General features: G+C 33.9%; 1 protein-coding gene across 1 annotated transcript in view; it reads right to left on the reverse strand.

The window, feature by feature from the left end:
• The window catches only part of LOC129223382 (cytochrome P450 3A2-like), a 50,406-nt gene extending 37,143 nt beyond the window's left edge, over window positions 1–13,263 (reverse strand). Inside the window, exons 1-3 of the mRNA XM_054857963.1 lie at window positions 13,142–13,263; window positions 7,004–7,100; window positions 1,906–1,958 (exon numbers count right to left, since the gene is read on the reverse strand). Of these exons, the coding sequence (XP_054713938.1) occupies window positions 1,906–1,958; window positions 7,004–7,100; window positions 13,142–13,221 (230 nt within the window). The 5' untranslated portion in view covers window positions 13,222–13,263. The remainder of the gene's footprint in view (window positions 1–1,905; window positions 1,959–7,003; window positions 7,101–13,141) is intronic.
• Window positions 13,264–20,811: the final 7,548 nt, after the last annotated feature.

The raw sequence follows: 20,811 nt of genomic DNA on the forward strand, positions 1-20,811 counted from the left end.
AAATTTTTTTCAAGGTCGTAGAATTTAGTCCAAAAAAAAAAAAAAAAATCTGAAAAATATTTTTTTTTCTTTTTTTTTTGAGTTCAAAAACATTTTTTAAAGAAGTGTTTCCAGGTTAGTTTTTATTATTTTTTATGATCATTATACTTTCATGTACAGTTTAACTTAAATTGTATAATGCAAAAAGAATTTTTGTTTAAAATACTATTAATAAGTGTTTAAGAGGAGGGGTCCCACTTACCCCGTACAATTTTGCTGTAAGTGGTATGTGTATCCCCTTTCTATGGTGTAACTGGGTCCCTCTATAATAGGGACAATTTTAAATTCAAGGCAACTCTGATGAAAAAATTTTATTAATGAAATACGAGATAACTACAAACACCTGGTAGGACTCAATAGTTGAACTGCAAAAACTGCTAAAGCTGGTGGTTATGTATTTATGGTTTTCTTTGATGCAAGTTTCATGAAGTATTATGTAGCTCTAATGTTGGAAGTTGGTGATGCAAAAGAAAAACATTTGTTGAATTTGCAAGAACGAATAGTATTATTGACATTTTTTACTGTCCTGATGCAGAGGATGTTGAAATTATTACTGAGAATGAAGTGACAATTGTTCTCCCTTCGCCAACTCTAAGTAGAAGCTCCCATTCAGTGCTTCCGATATCGTTTCAAGCTTATAATTTTGGCAAATTTACCAAAATTGATCTGAATAATCTGTATTACGTTTATTTAACACACTTTATTTCTAAAAGTAAAATATATGCCTACTGAGTTTCAATTAATTTCACAGATGTAATTATTATGCTTTTTGTTTTATAATTACTAGTCATACAGATTTAAACGACAGTAAATATGTCTTAAATTGATGCATTTACAAAAGCTATTTAATACTAAAAATTTACATACTTTATCAAGTAAGACCCTCTTAACCCTTTTTAAGATATGCTTGATTTTCAAACAAAAAGGGAGTGACCCACTTACCCCATCCTATTGAGTAAGTGGGACACACATCTGGTTTTTTAAAAATATATAATCGTTAAGAATATTTAAAGCATTGTTTTAGAAAATAATGATAAACTTTTGCTTATTAATAATGACTAAGATAAAATAAGTCAATAAGTTTTAATTTTTTGTCTCAAAATTTTTGTATAAGGTTTCAAAAACGAACTGTTCTCAAAAGGGGTACCACTTACCCCAACAAATCCTATATTACATATATAAAGAATACTCATATGTATATATAAAGAAGATATCTGAAATGCAACTGTACAATCAGTAAGGTTATAATCCGATAATTTGTTCAGAAAAAACCCGGTATACACTAAGTACCAAAAATTATGAAATGTTAGGCGATACTTATTAGAGCATGATAAAACACTATTTTGTTTCAACCTAATGGTTGTTTCAGTATAACTTTTTGTAATTTTCGTTTTTAAAAGTTCCGATAAAATTAAAAAAAAAAAAACATATTATCGTTCGAATCGAGACGAAATATATATCGAGACGAAAATTAGAAAGTTATTGCGTTCACGTGTTTCGGGGTTACAAAAAACTCCTTTTGTTAATGCAGAAACCTTATGAGCGTCCAACTCTAAGCAACAGTTACCAAAGAAGGTCAACTGAATGCTTCAGTTTTAAACACGACCGTTTCTGTTATGCGTTTATTTATTTTGAAAATCATGCATCTTCTTAAATGACACTAATAACAACCTATTTGAACTCAACTGTGTTTTTAAATAAATAAATTAAAAATTAATAATAACTCTTCGTAATCGTTTTGGTGATATTTAAAATTAAATGTAATATCCATTTAACATATTTTTAAATGTAAAAGGCTTTAACTTATCTACCAAATAAATTAAAGCCTCCATTCGAAAACATTACTGCCACAGTTAGTTAACTCACCCATATATTCTTCCATGTTTCTTATATCTTTCAATTTCAACATCTTGGGCTTGCTGGAAAAAAAAAGTCACGATTGAAAATTTAGTTTTACCTTTGACAAATCTCTCGGCATGCCTTAGTTACATGCCTAAGTGCTGTAGTCGATGGGGAACGCCGTTTTCCGAAATATTTGTCTTATTATAGTAAAAAGGACGCAAATTTGATGTAAATTGAAAAAGCATTTCTTAAAAAAAAAATCTGTTTTTTAAATTGAGGCAGATATAAATATTCCAAGCTGTTTTTTTTTTGTGTGTAATAAAGATCTGTCAACTATGGCATCTACCTTAAAAAAAAAATTTGCGTACGCCATTTTTTTTTCTTCAAGCTGCAGCACTGCTTGTGACGTTTGATGAAGTATTAAGAAAGTTATGACATACTAAAAAAAGAAAAAGAAAAATGACCCTAATCCTCGAGAAAAAACAAACATGATTGCAAGAGTGTGTAGCTATGTAAGTTATATCCACAGAACTCAAGTCCACCTGTAGCACAAGAATTTCCGAGAGGGCCGCGATGACGTCCACGACGAACAGCGCGTCGGACGTCCATCCACCAGTCACAGTCACACGGACCCAAAGGTGCAAAAAGTGCGTGATGTGTTGAACACTGACCGTTTTCTGAGCCTCCGAGCAATCGCAGAAGAGGTCGGGATCGATAAGATGATGGTTCACGGCATTGTTAAGCACAATCTGGGGATGAGGAAGATCTATGCAAAGCTGGTGCCAAAACACCCGACGGACGAGCAAAATGAGCGTCGTGTGCCAGATACGGCACCACCGGACTTCTTCCTATTCCCCAAGGTCAAGAGAGTACTAAAGGGGACGCGGATCGGGATTCTGGAAGGGTTGCCGACTTCCAGGGGGCATTCAGGGACTGGAAAATCCGGTACCAAAGGGTTATCGACTTCCATGGGGACTACTTCGAAAATTTCTAGAGAAAAAGTGTAGAAATTTTGCCAATAAATACATTTTCTAAGCTCAGTCCCGTTACTTTTTATACAAACCCTGTATAGTGGCAAAGTGGAGACCACAGTCAGATTTCTTAAAAGACATCGTTCGAGAAATTAAACACAAAAGCTTCATAACTTATTTTTAAAAATGCAATATAGCTTCAAAAAGAAATAATAATATTAATACACAGTCGTAAGAAATAGAATCTATGCTCCAATATCAGTTAAATAAAGGAAAATCGCGAAAAATGTATTTCTATTGATTCACTATAATGTAAAGTATAAATAAAGAAACAAAATAAGATGGAAAAAAAAAAAAAAAAGAGGAAACGCTTCCTAATAGTGTTCACACAACGCAAAATGAACGAAAACAAATGGGTCTAATTGCGTTATCAAAGGGAAAAAAATGATTGATAATGGTTTAAAATTTCGACATGATGAAATTCTTTTACCTTGGTCCGTATGCTAGTTTCCTTCCCATTGTTTCAGAGCGCACAAATTGGGAAAAGCTTTTACCTCGATACTTTGCAAATGTATAATTGATTAGAAACAAGAAAAGATACTTTCTTTTTTGCTATTTGAATTTCTCGGTCGGTAAATGCATATGTGTTTGATACGCGCGTGCAAGATTGGCAAATACTAAGATTTGTCTCTCCTTCCCACCTAAGTCATTTAAGCTGATGAATATTCAGAGAGAGTCAAGGCAATCTTAGCGAGCTGCTGAACATATGAACTAAAAATTAGGAGTTATTCACGATTAAGCGCATACAACATTTTTGATGTAATAATAACTCTCATAGAAACAAAGATCTCTCTACAACAACTCCCAGATCGCCAAATGAGATGAAATAAGTTTTTATTATTTTTTAACCCCCGACACACTAAGGAAGGGGGTTATAATTTGACGTGTCTGTGTATCTGTGTGTCTGTCTTGGCACTTGAGCGCCTAAACGGAAGGACCGATTTAAAATTAAAAAAAATTGCAAGGAGAATTGATCGAGAGTGTTCTTAGTTAGGTTGCGTCTTTGGATGACATTAATTAACGAAGATATTAATTAAAAACCTCTAAAAGGTTTTTCGTTATTTTTGCAGTAAAAACATATTTAAAAAATTTAAAATTTAATGCCAAAATAAAGAGATTTTTTTTCCGCGACTGATAGAATGTGTTTGGAACTTCCATGTTACATAGAATTCGAATTATAACGATTTTTTAAGCAGATTTTAATAACGGCTAAGCCTTTATTCACACAATTGATCACCGATGTCATTGTTGGCCGACAAGGAAATTAAACGCAAGATTTAAAATTTTTATCTGTTGCCAGTTTCTATTTGTTAGCAAATAAAATAATTGAAATTGATTTTTTGTGAACGACCATAAATTTCATGGCAAGAAAGAGCGAATGCAGAATGGCAATACATCTTCACATTTGGAAAAAGTTGTTTGTATTTATTACGTTTTGACGCGAAACACTTACAATTTTATAGATTTGTTTCCTCGTTTTGAAGTTATAAAATAAATCTTTTAAAAACATATCGATTTGCGTTCAATATCGAAGTATGTGTTTCATAATATTCAGAATTTCAAGTAATTATAACGCACAAAACATGAGGGCAATTCCACAGTCAAGTGCAGGACACTAAGACGCTTAAATTTCATTAGCATTTTGTCATACCTCTTAATATTTTAATTAAACAGGGGTAAGCACACTCCTGACACAATTATATTTCTAATAAACAATTTTGTTGCTTAAAATTTAATTTATTTGTATGCGTGCGGGACATCCAAAGTCAACCTCTTGTAACTTGTTTATGAACTAGTTAATATTTTTGCTCCATTGATATATTAATGTTAAAATGAATTGTAGATTTTGAGAGCAAAAGTTCTAATTTAAAGGAAACATATATCATTTGTCGAGAAACGATAGTTTAAAATTTGAAAAAACGTATGTATTGGACCATTCTACGAAAAAATAGTCAGTTTTCCCGCACGTGACGGTTCATATTATATTTCATTAGAAAGTAATTACGGTCAAGCCCGCTTATTGGAATATCGGTTTAAAGAATGTCCCGCTTAATGTAATACATTTTGAATGTACCAAACCGTTGATGTCTATTATTTTAATCCCGTTTACTGTAATATTCCGCTTATTAGAATACTTTTTCGTGGAAAATTGTCTATTCCATTAAGCGAGCTCAACTGTATTTAAACGAGCTGATGTGTGCGTCACATGACTTCCTTTTACTCCAATTTAATGTAATTTCTCCATTATTGGCATTTTTAATGTGATTCAATTCTCTCGAAATATCACCACCAATGGCCAAATTGAAACCAAATAAAAAAAAAAAAAAAGAAAAAGAAACCGCCAAATTTGTCTCCAAGTTGGTGACAAAACTCCCCCAAATTATAACACCACTTGAGTTTACATAGAAATTAACAATGACTTCCCCTCAAAAAGGGGCAAAAGACCCCTTTAGAAACACCCGACTGCAAACAAAAGGGGAGGTGCACAACTAGGCCCCACTAGGAGTCTACGTACCAAATTTCACCTTTCTAGGACATAACGTTCTTGAGTTATGTGAGATGCATACGCACATACATACGTACATACAGACGTCGTGAGAAAACTCGTTGTAATTAACTCGGGAATTGTCAAAATGAATATTTCGCGTGTCTATACTTTCTTAGGTATTTATACACGTGTGGTCGAGTCGAAAAAAAAAAAAAAAATTCAACATTCATTCTGCGGTGAGTAAAATAAAAATTAAGGTCGATTTTTGAGTGAAAATTTTTTCGCAAATACAATACTTCCTTTTTTGTAAAAGGAAGTAAAAAGCATCGAAGAAATCTTTTGCTCAAGGAATCACACATTCGTTTGTAATTTGTTAAAAAATAAAATTTTGTCTTTACCCCTTTAAATTGTTATTTTTATGAAATATATGAAACGTCACGTGCGGGATAAAATTGCCGTTTTCCGTGGAATAGGCGCGTTGAACCTTCATTTTTATTAAAAATAGTAGTATTTTTCTCTGAAATTTAGTACCATTCTCAACTATAGTTAGTAATTTGACATTTGGTTTTCTAAACTAAAATCCGATGTGCAGTTGATAAAAAGTCAAGACAATTCAAGAGACTGGATATGCCAATTAAACTCCACAGTTAGGTGATTTCTACTATTCATTACGCAAATGTGGCACCTTTTTGAATTTTCTCAGAAAGGCAGTTTTTCACCGAAAAAATGACGAAGTAAACTTTGTTGCGTTTATTATTTAGTCCGGCTCATTTCATAGTCTGACTTTCTAACCACTGAGACTTGACCTGAACATAAACTTGTTCATGGTCAAGCATCAAGTTACTTGAACCACACTATATCCTCTCGTTTTTTTGAGCCATTTAGCACATACAAAGAGCACGTCAGCTCTGGCTTCATCCAAACGATATTCGCTTGGGAAAACCATTGGCTTATTGCCTACCGCTAATATTTGCAAGAAAAGTTTTTCTGGTACCGGGAGAAATTCAAAAAAAAAAAAAAATCAAAAACGGCAGATACCAATGAATACACACAGACATTGATTTGGGTTCTACGAAAAGTCCAAATATGTACACACGAGAACTTTGTGGATCTTATCACATTACTCACCGTGTGTACATATCTTTGCATTTCGCTAACAGCTGTACATTACCAACAAACATGCGTTTTTTTGAAAGAGAAGGTGATTAATCGAATAGTAAATAGAACACAACTTTTTTTTAGTCATTAAATATCTGTTTAATGCTTTATGGGTATGATATCAACACTGAAAAAAAATGTTAGCTTAACATTAACAAATTTAGTTTTTTTTATTTACTAGTTGAGCATTCATAAACAACTGATGGTCAGTCGAGCCCGCTTATTGGAATATCGGATAAAAGAATATCCCGCATAATATAATAAAATTTCAATGTACTACACCGTTGATGCATGTTATTTTTATCCCGGATAATGGAATATCCCGCTTAATAGAATAATTTTTTGTGGCAAATTGCCTGTTCCATTAAGCGGGCTCGACTGTATTTAGTTTTCTCATTTACTGATTGAGTAGTCATAAATAGCTGTTGTATAAGAGTGCAAGTACCTTTGTAAACCCTCGCCAGAGAGATCCAAAGAAAGGGAGAGGCTCATCGTAGACGACTCCTCTTTCTTTCCAATAATTGTGTCTCCTCGTAGTTAGCCTGCAAGGAAAAGTAAAACGTACAATTGACAAAATGGAGAACAGAATTTGTTGACCCCTGATTACGAGACAACACAGAAACACCCATTAAGGTTGAAGAATGATGATTCTTGCAACAAATGTTTGGAAACAACGCAGATCTCTCGGATCGTCCTCTCCATATTAACTAGACTTACTTCCTTCACAAACAGTTTAGCTTCAAAAAGTACCGCAAGTGTGATAATGGAGTTTGGTTTCCAAGGACAACCCGAACTTAAATTTTCGGGGGAGGGGGGCAGAAATTCCCAATTTTTTCCGAATGGAACTCCAAATTTTGCCAAACGATGTTAATTTTGCAGAATCGTCAGACGAAATTTGCCAAATCAGGGTTTTTTTAGGAGGTCACAGTGACCTCCCGTGACCTCCCATCGGGTCGCTCTTGCTGGTTTCATATACTGTACACTTTCGATTATCCGCGGAATTGAGTGACACGGGTACCGCGGATAATGAAAATCGCGGATAACCCGAAAAAGACTTAAAACGTGGTGCAATTAAGAAAAAAATGGTCTTTGCTTGGAAGCTATTGTTTGGTACTTAAAATGTGATACAACGTACAAAAAGTGGAAATGTTTGCAGTACGTTCATTAAAAATTAATTGCATTTATGTACCGCAGCATATAAAAGCAGTAATGAAAGGGAAAGATAACACACAGGTAAGATAATTTATTCGCGAACTATAGGGTCTGGTTAGGTCATAAAATGGTAGGTTTTCAGCTTAGGTGGATAATCAATACAATAAATTCTTTAAACACTTCAACTTTTTTTTTGTAGTTATTTTACATTGCATCATTAAAGAACACGGTACATTGAATTTCAGGGAAAAAAATATTGATTTAAGTAGTTTTATAATTCTTTCATTTCATCTTCCTTTTGTATTTATGACCGCTTTACCCCATGAGGTGGGAGAAAAGTGGTCATGGCGTCGGGTAAAGTGACCATAGTCAAAAATAGCTGCAAAACTGTTACAAATAACCCTAATATTTGTATATTTCGGTTATTTTTATATTTATACGAGTATATGGGGGTATATACGTGTCGTGTAAGCATGAGTAAACACGTTCATATATGAATAGATACATGTATACATTAGATACATGCATGCACTTGCCTACTCAAGTATATACATGCATACACGAGTATATAAGCATAACGTGATTACCTACAGCAGTGTATATGTGTATAAACGAACAACATATGCGTGTTTGCACTTGTATCTCGAGTATATACGTGCATACCTCAGTATATACGTGTATAGTCGACGCATATACGCATATATAAATGTACATACATACATATACGGGTATACACGAGTTAATTCGTGGATATATCCAGTGCGTGTTTGGGGGTACGTGTCCATTCACGTATATAAATATGGAAGCACGAGTATATACATATTTTTCCGTATAAACACGATTACATATTTGTTAGAAGTATATACGTACATTTACGTGCACACCTGTACATGTATCCATGTATATCCCCACGAGTATATCCGCTAATATACATGCATGCTTATGGAGTGAATCCAAGATCTTGGGCCGAATCTAAGTGGTGTGAAAGGGGAGGATAAGAAGCAAAGAATCATAAGGAACTTATGGTCGCTGACGCGCTACATGCACACAAATACAGAAACTGATGGATGCAAAACAATGGATGCAAAAATTTGTTACACAAAGATTATTTTACCCAATATTTTAGCTTTTAAGAAATATTTAGAGCAGTTGTTAAAAGTTACGACCTGTAGTAGCTCTAATACACGCATCGCAACAAAGGCGCAGCGACTGATGAAAGTTTTTCAAATGTCTCGTGATTGCAACAGAGTGATTGCAACGCATGTATTACAGCAGCCGGCCGTAAATTTCACCAATCACTTTAAATCTTTCTTAAGACTTAAAATGTTGTGTGAAATTGTCTTTGTGTAATTAATTTTTTTTACCTGTTTTGCATCCGTCAGTTTCTGGATTTGCGTGCATGTAGCTCGTCAGCGTTGAGTTTGTGACCATATGTATCTTATGATTCTTGCTTCTTACCCGGGTCTAACGCCTTTTAATAATATGCTCAAGAGTTCAGACTCACCCTGTAAACATGTATATCATATGCTTGTACCTAAGTGTCTACTCGAAAACGTACCCGTGCATACGTGTCTACCTGAGTATATAATGTTCGTATATATACGAGCATAAGCGGGTATATACGTGTATACTCGAATGTATATCTGTATAGATAAAAAATACTTGCAGATACCCATATACGTGTTTATTGGTGCATTTATGTGAATACGTAAATATACGTGCCTACACGAGTATATGCGTATGCATACGCATATACTCGTATATTTAACCCTGTTTACTGTAAAAACAGTACATATTAAGTGAAATTAATATTTAACTTATATCTGCTTTGTACTTAAAGATTAAGTGACTTTAGAAGAACAATATTCGTTAAGCCTAATATTATGACCACTTTACCCCATCTTACTTAAATTGTTCTAAAAAAATATTCAAAATAGATTCAACTAACTGCTAATGAGTTAGAGTTCTTGAGACATGTAGGAAGCTTCCTGCGCAGTCAATCTGTTCATAATTCTGACAAACAAAATTTCCCAAGAAAGTTAAAAGAGGTGTTTAGATTTTTAAAAATTTTCATATTTACACAAAATATTTTTTTTACCAAATAAAATTTGGCCAGTTGTAAAATTTTGTATTCAAAATGTATTTTCTAACAGCACTACCCTAAAATAAAATTTTCACATTCATTCGAACATTAATTTTCAAGCTATAGCCATTTATTTGAATTATGACCACTTTACCCCATTGACCACTTTCCCCCACCAGACTCTACCTCACTAGTCTGAAGGACATGAGCAAAAGCAACAAACGTGAAAACTTACGATTTTTTTGAAAAAATCCGCCATTCATTTTATTTTTTTACAGTCGCGGATAGTCGGAAGTTTACTGTACCCCATCTTCCTTATACCTCAACTGACCCTACCTTTCTTATACAGAGCGTCATTAAAAATACGTGCGATTGTACGAAAATTAACGTCATACATATTAAATAGTACACCCATTTAACTAATCAAGCTCTAATTACAAGACATTTATTTCATATATTCCAAGGGTTCTCAAGCGTTTCCGACACGCGGCACCCTTTAAAGAATTGCAATTTTTCACGGCACCCTAGTCTATCCCCATTATATATATATATATATATATATATATATATATATATATATATATATATCGAAACTCTCTCCGGTTTTTCGAAGCCTTATTGTAACATATATTACATTACAGCAAAAATGCCAAATTTGCTAGAGATAGAAACTGTTCAAGTTTCGTTTTCGAAATGTTCAAAATATGGACCTTTCGTATTGCGGCAGATATCAGTCTAAAGTCTAATTCTTATTTCACTCGCTGTAACATGACACAATCAATCTATAAAAAAAGCGATTGTGATATTTTGGTTCAAATCTTGAAAATCACGTGGCCCATGGTGGCAAGAACTCAATATTTTTGATGTAACACCATAAAAAAATCGCTTGGAGATAGATCCGGAGAGCTCGGTGGTCACGGCAGAAAGTGATTGCCGCCAGCAGAATCTCGTCAAATCCAACGACTATGAAGCTGGTTATCGAGGAACGTCTGTCAGATACTGGAGGGGGGGGGGGGGCTCTAGTCGGAAAATTAACGACCATTGATTGTGACATGTTACAGGGAGTGTCACGAAAGGTTCATATATCGATCATAAACAATGTCATTGCAATTTCTTTCTCTATTTAAGTCAGCGGTGCTGCTGTATTGCTAATATATTTCTTTATGAAGTCATAAAACCCGGACACTTCGCGGCACCCGTCGCCCTCTCGTGCGGCATCCAGTTTGAGAGCCCCTGATATATTCAAATATACATACAGTGATCTCTCACTTATACGCGACCAAACGGGACAACGAAATTTTCGCGCATAAGTGAAATTCGCGTATAAGTGAAAACCCCAAAAATTAGCTTAAGGGGGTCCGGGACACATTTTGAAAATTTTTTTATTATGTACTTTAGAGTTTTGAAATTTTTTGAACTGATTCATCATTTATTTAATAAGCAAAATCATAACAATAAAATATGAAAAAAAAATTATTTTTTTATTTAAATTTAATTAGTTTTTTTCAAAAAATGGGGTTGCTTTAAATTGCTATAACTCAAAATATTGTTGGTCAATTTTCAATTTTTTTTCAAAAAAGTATGCACAAATATCTAAGCTTTAATTTTTATTCGGCGATTTTAAAAATATTGATTCAATAAAAAATAAAAAATATTTGAAGAAAAATTTCGAAAAATTCGAAGATACTTTTTTTTTAAAAAATCATAATTTTTGAAGTAAACATTTTTTTCAAATTCGCCGAATAAAAATTAAAGTAAATTGCTTGAAAAAGATATGCTCCAAGTTTCATTACTTTATCTCTATCGGTTCCTGACTTATAAGAGTTTGAATGCAAGAAATCGGGAAAAATTGCATCATGGAGAAAAACGCGTTTAAAGTTTTAAAGTTATGTACACATTCGTTAGATGCATGCAACAAAAATAACTATAACTTTCGTTCTATTTAAGGTAGAAACAAGATTCAAACGTCCTCTTAAGCAGAAAAAAACGGAGCAATTTTTCAAATTATAAAAAAAAATTGCAAAATTTGAGGCTTTTTGTGTCCCGGACCCCCTTAAATGCAATAGGTTAACATCAGTTATAGTAATACTAATAGTATACTACTAAATACTAATGAATAAATTCGCACATAACTTCCATTTATACATTGTGATTTAATAAAAAAGCCAAATTTGAAGTTGTACGATTTGTCGTTTTTACGCACTGTACAGTACGTAAGCGAATTCCCCAAAACCTAAAAAAATGTCGCGTGATCAGTGCTATAGTCTACGAGGATGCAAAAGATTTTCGATAGGCTATGTCAACGCGTTCCGCTTGAGCACGATTTTTTAGTGACGTCAACCTTTTTGTATGTAAACTGTTCTCCCCTCTCGAAGTCAATCACAAGACTAATTCCACCCCCTATTGCACACTTGTGCAAAAAGAAAAAAAAAAAAACACGTTTTTTGAAGAATCCGAACAATGGAATAACGTCGTGTGAATGTATTTCAAGAGAAAAAACAAGAAGGGTACAAATCCTCCGAAAAGCAAAGCGTGAATTAGGCGATTTAACTAAAATTGAAAAAAAATTATCGCGCATAAGTGAAAAGTGCATTTTAGGTTTCGCGTATAAATGAACAAGAGTTAACATTGTTTTCCAATATCGCTGGCCGGGCCCGTGAGAAAAACGCGTATAACAGAGGTCGCGTATAAGCGAGAGATCACTGTACTTCATAGTTGCGACACATAGTGGTTATATCTAGAACCGTGTTGTCAGAGAAATGTGTTTATCCAACTTCAAGCTCAATCGAACGTGAAATATTGAAGAGTTCTTTATGTTGAAGATGTTTTGTTCAGTTTTATAGGAGTTTTTTAAAACTTAGAGGAACTTCTTACTTAAAATCGGGTGTTTGCAGTCCCACGTTATAGCATATTTTAGTGTTTAGTAATCACCAATAACTTTTTTTACCCCAGATACAGATAAATATTTATTTCACACGCACTTTTGGTATGATTAAATATTTAGACATATTTTAAAGGAAGCATGTTTGTTACTGAAAGGAAAAAAGAAAGAAAAGAGATTAAATAAATCTTGAGAAAGAAAGATAGAAAAGAAAACGACTTTTAGAGCTGGATTGAATAGGAATATATCTAAAATAGAGTATTTAAAACAGCAAAAAAAAAAAATAAGTTTTAATGATCAACAAAATAACAAGTATTTAATTTAAAAAATAAACAAAACATTTTCTCACAGATGTTCCTTCTCAGTCATGCACCTATCAGGCTGTTTCATAATACTTTTAATGAAAAAAGAAATATAAAAAAAAAAGTTGAAACATGAAAAGAAAAATAATTATAACTCTAGCTTACCAATAGAGCAAAAATATTGTAGTTAATCCTAAAATAAATGGGGCGAGGATTGGCCCGAGCAAAAGTTGAGTTACTTCCATGTTTCTGACGGCACCAATCCGTTTACTAAGCAAGGAAGAGACGATTAGAAAGCTTTTTAAACAAGTAAAAGTATTTCAAGGGAATATTGACATTTAGGAGAGTTGCTCTTATCATTTGAAAAGATAAACTGCAGCTCAAATTTACAATATTATCTGCAATATCTTTTTTAATAGAGCTTTTAACTGTGTTCGGAGGGGTTAGATAAATATCTCATCTACGCGATAAAAGTGTAAATTGTTTCACAACCTTTTTCAACTGCTGCTTTTAATAACCTGCTTTTTTTTTTTTTTTTAATCTGCGATACGAATCACAGATAAATAATTTATCAAATATTCCAAATTTTTGTTATATCATTTATAAAATTAATGAAAGGAATATTAGTAACTAGTTCGGATAAAAATGTGAGCAATTCAAAACGAAAAAATGTGCTGAAGTCCTATATGTTAGGGTTTGTCTATACAAGTTGATCAAAAAAAAAAGTGTCATCAAAATTTTCAAAGAAATGAGAGAGAACAGTAACAAGCAATAAGCATGCCAGAACCTATGGTCGTAAACGCAATGCTGACGCGCTACATGCACACGACGCGAAACAGGTAGCAAATAGTGATAAGTTATTACACAAAGGCAATTATACAAAATATTTTAGTTTTCAAGAAATATTAAAAGCAGTTGTTGAATTCTGAGCGCAGAGTTACCATCCTCAACTTTAAAGAATAGATTTAAACGTTTCTAAATGTTTCTTACAAAGTTGTATTAAAATTGTCTTTGTGCAATAAATTTGTTTGGTGACGCTAGAACAAATGAAAATAAAAATAATAAAATAAAAGAAAATTGCGTTGTTTCATTGCATCCTTAATTTTATTTATGTTATTTTTTGTACTGTAAAATCCGTGAAATTATTCCTTTGAGTACAGCTAAATTTGTTCCTCCGTGTTTTATTTTATTTTATTCTGCATAATTTGCAAACGTAAATTGTGGGAACAGCTAAAAGTAATTCTCAACTCTCCCGTTCCAACTAATTCAGTTTATGTGTTATGTTTTATTATTTACAAGTGCAGTGAGAAATGCTTCTTGAGCTTTTGTTTGTTTTTTGAGCTGATTCTGATTTATCCTGGTTGTTTAGTCTATTCAATAGATCGCTTTTTAAGACTATTTCTCAGATTATATTCTCGGTCATAATCCCTGCGTTTTGCTTCCGATTTTTAATTGTTGCCAAAAACAATTTAAAAAAATAAATAAATGCATTGTTGACAATATTAACAAAGTAATTTCTAGTCTTAACTTAAGCAAGCATATACTTGTAGGCGTTTTTAAAAGCTTTTTTTTTTTTTTTTCATTATATGTGTTCAATATTGCTTTTTAATTTCGAATCAGCATTGAAAAAAAATAAGAGTAAATATAGGCTATTCGTTTTTCTTTTATTTGCGCAATACATTATATTAAATAGGAAGTCAATGTCTTTTTTTTTATTTATTTATTTTTTATTTTTAAATAAGGGTAGGTAACAGGAAAATTTGTTCTAAATTTCAAAAAGTTTTCCCTCAAATAAATTTCAAAACGAAAAATCTTTAAAATAAAATATAAACGAGGTGATGTGTACATCACATGACTTCCTTTTACGCCAATTTGATGATAATAGTGACTTGGAGTAAGCAAAGAAACTTTAAATATTTTTACCCCAAGTTTGCAGCGAACGTTTTAAGCAAACAAAAAAAAAAAAAAAAAAAAAAAACGTTTTATACAGATTAATTTTTCCAACATAGGACATTTTAATGTGATTCAATGGTTAACTATCTAAATATCGCCAATAGTGGTCAAAATGAAACCAGAAATTTAAAAGAAAAAAAAAAAAAAAAACGCCAAATTTGTCGCCCAGTTGACGAAAAAACTTGGCGACCAAAAGCTTGGCGATATATTGCCAAGTGTTTGGTAAGGAATTGGCGATAAGTTTAAGAGATATCGATAAGTGAACATTATTTTTGGCACCAAATGTCACCAAGCATAGCGACATTTCGCTCGAACATAAACATGTAAATAGTACATATTTCAATGCTGATAATAAACGGATAACCCCTGTAATCTCTAGCACGTATTTATCGTTCTGTAGGGTAGACCAGAGCACGTTTACGCGGATTTTTTTCAATGAATTTTCTAAATTTTATGTTTTAACTTAGAAAATTTTAGATATTGCGGTTTTATGGAGCAGTTAATAAAGTAAAAATTTTTATATTCTGTTGTTGCTCAGTTTGTGTTTTTAACCGTTAAAAAAATATTTTCGAGTCCAAGTCGGTTGCGTAAACTTGCCCCGGACACGGGGCACGTTTACGCATATTTATTTTGACACCCAGCGGGGTTCTGTTGGTGTTTTGAACACAATGTCTTACCATCATTAAAATAAAGCAAATTTATTACAGACTGAATAGTGTATTAAGTAAAAGCTGAACGAGCATGAAGACAGCACTTCATGATTGTAAGCTATAAGATACGAATTTGTAATTCAATTAAAAATTAAATGGTGATTTTCAAAACTAAATGGCCTAAACATACTAAAAAATTTTGCGACAGTTCGAAGCGAAAAAAGCATCAGGGCACATTTAGAAGTAAAACAAAGTAAAAAAGGGCGTAGAGGTGCTCAGACGTCAACGCGTAAACTTGTCCCGTCGCCAAAATTGCAAAGTGCCAAAGAATTTAACAACATTTCAGTTCATACAAATACAATTCTCAAAAAAAAAGGATAAAATTCTGGGGATAAAGGATTTTATATATTTTTTCTTTCTTAACTAACGACCAAACGGCACGACCTTGAGGGTCACGGATTGGAACAAAATTCTAGATATAGGTCCATTGCCAATAGATATGAGGCAAGGTAAAGCGGTTTGACTGCATAGGCCCTAGTTTGGCTGCAATGAGGGTCCAAAGTTGCTAGTTTGGCCATACAAATGCAGTGGTGTTTCCATTGGTATTTTCTTTCGACACTATGTTCGATCTTCCTACATGTTTGCATCTTTTTTTAGTAAAATGAGTGGAAGGGAAAACACCTAGTTATTTAAGTGCGTTATTTAAGTATTAAGTTACTTGAAAAGTCGAAATGATCTTATATTTTTGTTTTTTAATGTGTCATATGCAATAAATTAGAGCTTTTCCATTTCTCCCATTTTTTGCTTATCGTTGTGGAACATGTATGATAGCCGACGATAAATATCCAGTAAATGTTTCAATTAGCAAACGATAAATACTTTTTACTAGCAGACGATTAATATAAAACGAAATAATTAGTTTTCTTTGCTTACGATAAATATCCTGTAACTACGTTATTTCGGCATTCAAAATATTGAACTTAAAAGTAGTATCCAATTTAAATTAAGGAAACACCTTTTAAAAACTAGTATTCAAAGTAATTAATTCAAAGGTAAGTGCATACAAATGGCTCATACTGCAGTAAAATAGCGGAAAAAAGTTGTAAAGATTGTAATTCTGAAGGAAACTCCATTGCATTTCTGCGCCCAAATTACCATCTTTGGACCCCCGTTGCAGCCGAACGAGGGCCTATGCAGTCAAACCGAGTTACCTGGGCTCATACATAGTGGGAATGGACATATATCTAGAATTTTGCCCGAATCCGTGACCCTCAAGTTCGTGCCGTTTGGTAGTAAGTATTATTTATTCACAATCAGCTTCAAAACGTTCAACTCAAAATTTACTTGACTTGGTGGAAAACAGATTATTCTTTCTGCGTGCTAGATGGAAACTCGACAAATGCTCAAAAACTTGTGAGGATATTTGCTAGGGAGCAGCATCAATCTGTTGTGACTGTTGGCTCTCCAGTTATAACTCGTTTTGAAAAAAGGTCACTGCGTAAATGTGCCCCGGTCTACTCTCTATTGAATGATATTTTTCTAGTTGCTATGGATATTTTAGCAATTTTTAACAACGTTATTGTGCATATTTGTCAATAAATTTCCTGGGTTTTCGCAAAATTTGTGCCATCATTTAAAGAATTTTGAAAGGTAAGTTAGACTCGAAATAATATATTTTATATTGTTTTTCGACAGATAAAAAAACCCTTTTTTTTCAATTGAACTTATTAAAAATTGATTGAGCATCAAAAGCATATATCTGTACCTCACAGCCAGAGGAACGCGAGTCACATTATGATAATTTTACAGTTTTAGAGGAACATATTTTTTCTGGCGCATGCAAAGGATGGGACGCACGCTCTTTTTACCCAGGTAAAAAATTTAAAAGGATTTTTTTTTTGAGCAATCACGATTGCTTATTTTTCTCACTTGACTGTTTTGATGTGCTATCATTTTATATTCCCGCCAGCACCCTCTGCAGCATCACCGTCGACCGGCACCTCACGATGCTGCTCCTCCAGCGAAAACCGTCTCCAGGTTGCATCCATATGCTACACACACCCGCATACATACACAACTACACACACACACACGCACACAGAAATACATACACCTACACACACATACACATACACACACAAACACATACACACACTCAAACACATACATACACACACGCATACATACAGTCATCTACACATACATACACACACCTGCACATAAACACACGCCTACACACAACTACCCACACACTCATCACATTCATGCCTACACACAACTACCCACACACTCATGCCTGCACACAGACACAAACACATATACCTACACACACATACACATTCCCCACCACACACAAACACTCATACACACAACTACCCACACACTCATACCTGCACGCAGACACAAACACACATGCCTACACGCACATACACATACCACACACAAACACACCAACCCCCCACACACGCATAAACACACATGCCTACATACACACACTCGTGATTGCGAAAAACATAATTTGAATTCAAGAGGTCAAAATTCAAATTATTATTATTTTTTTTAAATATACTTTCGCATGACTACGGGATAGGCTTCTACGTACAGTGTACTAATAAACAGAAAATCGCAATTTTTGGACTTGCGTTCTTCTGGCTCTGGGGTACAGATATTATACCTGCGTCTATTGTTTCCAGCTATATACAGAGTGACTGGAAAATGTGTGACCAAATATTTTAAAATGGGTTAGGAGGAACGATAATAATTAAGAGTCATACAGCATTGACTCATTTCACAAGCAGCTGACTCCAAATTTCCAGCCTAAAAACTTTCAAGCAACTTTTATTGCAGTTTATATTGTACTTCCAGCCAACCAGATTTTCCCAAATTCTATTTCACTTGATTGCTGTGTTTTTAAATGTTTTATGTTTTTGTTTGTATTTATGTACTTATTATATATTAGTATTAGTGGTACCCGCACGGTTTTGCCCGTAATAGAAAAATTAAAAGGTCTTTTGGTTCGCCTGTATATTTACAAATAATGTATGGTGAATTTTCTCTCCAATTGGCTTGTACCCATGTTACGGTTCCACGTTATGATAATTTCGTATCTCGCCAATTGGCTTGTGCCCATGTTACGCTTCCACGTTATGATAATTTCGTAATTTACTCGTCCATCTTATGATAATTTTGTTCTTAAAATTGGAATAGAAAAAGAACCACATCGAATTTTTGAAAAATCGCTTCGAGGTGAACCCCCCCTCCCCCATGCTACAAACTAACTTTGTGCCAAATTTCATGAAAATCGGCCGAACGGTTTAGGCGCTATGCGCGTCACAGAGATCCTGACAGACAGAGATCCGGACAGAGAGACTTTCAGCTTTATTATTAGTAAAGATAAAGAAGATGTATCAAAATTGTTCAAGAGAGTGCTTGGACGCTCGTTTTACCTGTTCTGTTCCCCTCAATCACCACATCCGGTTAAGCCCTCACCAGGGTTGGTACGGTAGTGATTGGTAGGGTTTAAATAAATAAACTAAATAAATAAAGAGTCATACAGGTACTTGTGCTGGTTAACTGCAGTATCTGCAGAAATGAGTTTTCGAGATATTTGAAAGAAAGGCGTTTTGGATTCCATACGTTGGGAGGAAACGTTGGAATTAGACGGTGTTTTTCGCACCCCTTCCCTTTTTTAGCAGAAACCAAAAAAGGAAGTTTGTACAATAAAGCTAACGTACAATAGATGACAAAAATGCATAAAAATGAAACATTTGCAGTTACTGCCTTTTACCTGCCCACGGCAGAATGGTCGTAAATGCTGAAGCGCTACATGCACACAGGAGCACCCCGGTCCTACATAATTGAGAAGATTGATTTTTTGACTTACCGAAGGAAATTCCGAATTTTACCGAATGATAAAATAGGAGCGAGAGCACTCATACCAAATCTTACCCTAAACATCAAAATCAAGAGAAAAAAGTAAACAAATGGTTCTACACTCAAAACGGATCTTGTGTGATTTTTATTTTTATTCTTATTATTATTATTATTATTATTATTTTGCGATTTTTAATGTGCGGATATTCTTTTTTTTTTTTTCTGTGTGTGGGTCATGAAAATTTTGATCGGGACTCAATTGACGAAATCTTTATCTTTACTAATAATAAAGCTGAAAGTCTCTCTGTCCGGAGGATGTCTGGATGTCTGGATCTCTGTGGCGCGCATAGCACCTAGACCGTTCGGCCGATTTTCATGAAATTTGGCACAAATTTAGTTTGTAGCATGGGGGTGTGTACCTAGAAGCTATTTTTCAAAAGTTCGATGTGGTTCTTTTTCTATTCCAATTTTAAAAACAAAATTATCATAAGATGGACGAGTAAATTACGAAATTATCATAATGTGGAATAGTAACATGGGCACAAGCCAATTGGCGAGATACGAAATTACCATAACGTGGAACCGTAACATGGGTACAAGCCAATTGGCGAGAAAATTCACCATACATTATTTGTAAATATAAAGGCGAACCAAAAGACCTTTTAATTTTTCTATTACGGGCAAAGCCGTGCGGGTACCACTAGTAATTTATAAAACGAGTACTAGGTACTGCGAGACGGAAGTGATTTTGAACCAGTTTACCACTAGATAGTTCACGTATCATCAGACTACGAAGGATAATGGTCACGTTTTGACAATAGTAACGTTTTGAAGCGTTTTGCATGTGTAAAATAAGAGCTCATGCGAATAAAATTTAAAAAATGTTCGAACGCGTACTTTATAAACTAGTTTAAAAAAGATTTGGCGAGATTCCAAGTAGCTGCGGTGTCTTGAATTCGTTTAAAGAAGCAATTCGTATAGTTATATCGTTAATTTTGTGCTATTCTCTACGCGAGACTTTAAAAAATGTTTTTTAACAGCGTTGCGAATTTTTTTTAATAGCTACTCATGAAGTTTTGAATATTTTTTTCATGCGTTTCCTATCTACCGCACAAAAACAGGCTTGAGTGTCTTGCAATGCTGCCACCTTTTGCCAAATCGTCAAACAAAGTTTGACGAATAATGAATTTTATGGGAAGGCTACAGTGACCTCTCATCGGGCTCACCTGCATTGCACACGAAGCCAGCAACTGACGGATGCGAAACAGGTCACAGATTCATTATACACAGACAATGGGGTCGTTTCCAAAATTTGAAAAGTATTTTTTTTCTGAAAGAGCATGCATAAAAACATAGGAT

Source organism: Uloborus diversus, chromosome 5 (assembly GCF_026930045.1).
Source record: "Uloborus diversus isolate 005 chromosome 5, Udiv.v.3.1, whole genome shotgun sequence".
Lineage (NCBI taxonomy): Eukaryota > Metazoa > Arthropoda > Arachnida > Araneae > Uloboridae > Uloborus > Uloborus diversus.